Source organism: Octopus bimaculoides, chromosome 3 (assembly GCF_001194135.2).
Source record: "Octopus bimaculoides isolate UCB-OBI-ISO-001 chromosome 3, ASM119413v2, whole genome shotgun sequence".
Taxonomy (NCBI): domain Eukaryota; kingdom Metazoa; phylum Mollusca; class Cephalopoda; order Octopoda; family Octopodidae; genus Octopus; species Octopus bimaculoides.
This window is the reverse complement of record NC_068983.1, coordinates 137569767-137571053: the sequence shown is the minus strand read 5'-3', so window position 1 is coordinate 137571053 and position 1287 is coordinate 137569767. Positions and strand designations below refer to the sequence as shown.

Genomic DNA, 1287 nt, shown 5'->3' with positions numbered 1-1287 from the left:
TTGAGGAAGTGGGGCATAATCAAAGAAAGAAATAAAAAGATAAAAGAATAAAGATTTCAGTTCAATGGAAATAATTTGGACTGTGATGAATGAATAATTTAGGCTAATGCAAATGTCAATGATAACTAAAAATTCTTGTTTGTAAGACTAACAAATATTTGAATTCCCACATTGAATCCACTAAGAAAAAATGGAATCTGTCAGCCACATGAGTATATGGTAAATCCCCAAAAGCATTCAAAATCAACCTGAACAGAGAATCTCTACAGAATTCCAAAACTGAAATGAGAATGCAGCTGCATGTTATACTTATTCTATTCTGAAATCTGACATGGTGGTAAACTGTTGTAATTTGTCTTCAACATCAAATATATAGTGACTGCTGCCACAATTCACACAGACGTTCTCTGGTAGATTTTCTGCAGAAAATTTTTCAACGTTGTAATTCCTGATTGAATTTACAATTGATTTAACAGTAGCTTCTTTAAAGTAGTATTTTTATCACATACATTGATTCTGAAGTTCTACTCAATTTATTACAGGTGCGTATTTCTGTGTTGCTGATAATACCAGGTAATGAAGTATGGAGCATGGTAAGGTACTTGGCTTGCCAACTAATGTTTATCAATTGCACAGCTCCTAAACCTGACATGGAGATTCAAGGAAGGTTGCAAAGTATGACTGAGCCTTAATTCATGATTTTATTGAGCTCATTTTTAATGAAATTTGTGGAGAGGCTGCAATACTAAAAGTTGACATCATAAGAAACTTCATATCATGAACCTTCTTAATACATTTATTCTACATACATCCTTGCTCTCTGAAATAAATTTCAATATCAATGACCTTGCAAATAAATTCTGTAAGCTGATCTTTGTTATATTTCTCCTATAGGTGTGTGACGCTTAAGAATGTATACCTGACACCTACCTTGAGAGCTGCACGACGAGTTCTTGCCCTCTGTTTCTGAGTTTCTAATCTTGCCTGCCTTTCTTCTGCTGTTTCTGCCTGTCGAGCAGCAGATTGTCTTTCCCTATGATTTCGTAATCTTAATTGCCTTTCTTCTGTGGTTTCCCTTTTCCGTCTTTCTCTTGTCTTCTTTCCATGTATGGTGAGACGGCCCAGTGATGATCGTTTGGTACGCATAACTTCATTACACTAGAGAAAAAATGTCCTATTATTTGAGAACACTCACACACATTTTCTAGATATCCAAAAAAAATTAGTACAATACCTGGAAAGACTCCGACCCCAACCCATTTTCTCTCAAATTTGTTTATTTAAAAA

At 34.7% G+C, this 1287-nt stretch overlaps 1 protein-coding gene across 3 annotated transcripts in view; it reads right to left on the bottom strand.

The window, feature by feature from the left end:
- Positions 1–1287, bottom strand: part of LOC106877738 (uncharacterized) — an 18424-nt gene that overhangs the window by 13322 nt on the left and 3815 nt on the right. For all 3 annotated transcript variants that reach the window (XM_052966583.1, XM_052966582.1, XM_052966584.1), the window contains exon 2: positions 931–1158. In XM_052966583.1, coding sequence (XP_052822543.1) covers positions 931–1146 — 216 coding nt within the window. In that variant the 5' untranslated portion in view covers positions 1147–1158. The remainder of the gene's footprint in view (positions 1–930; positions 1159–1287) is intronic.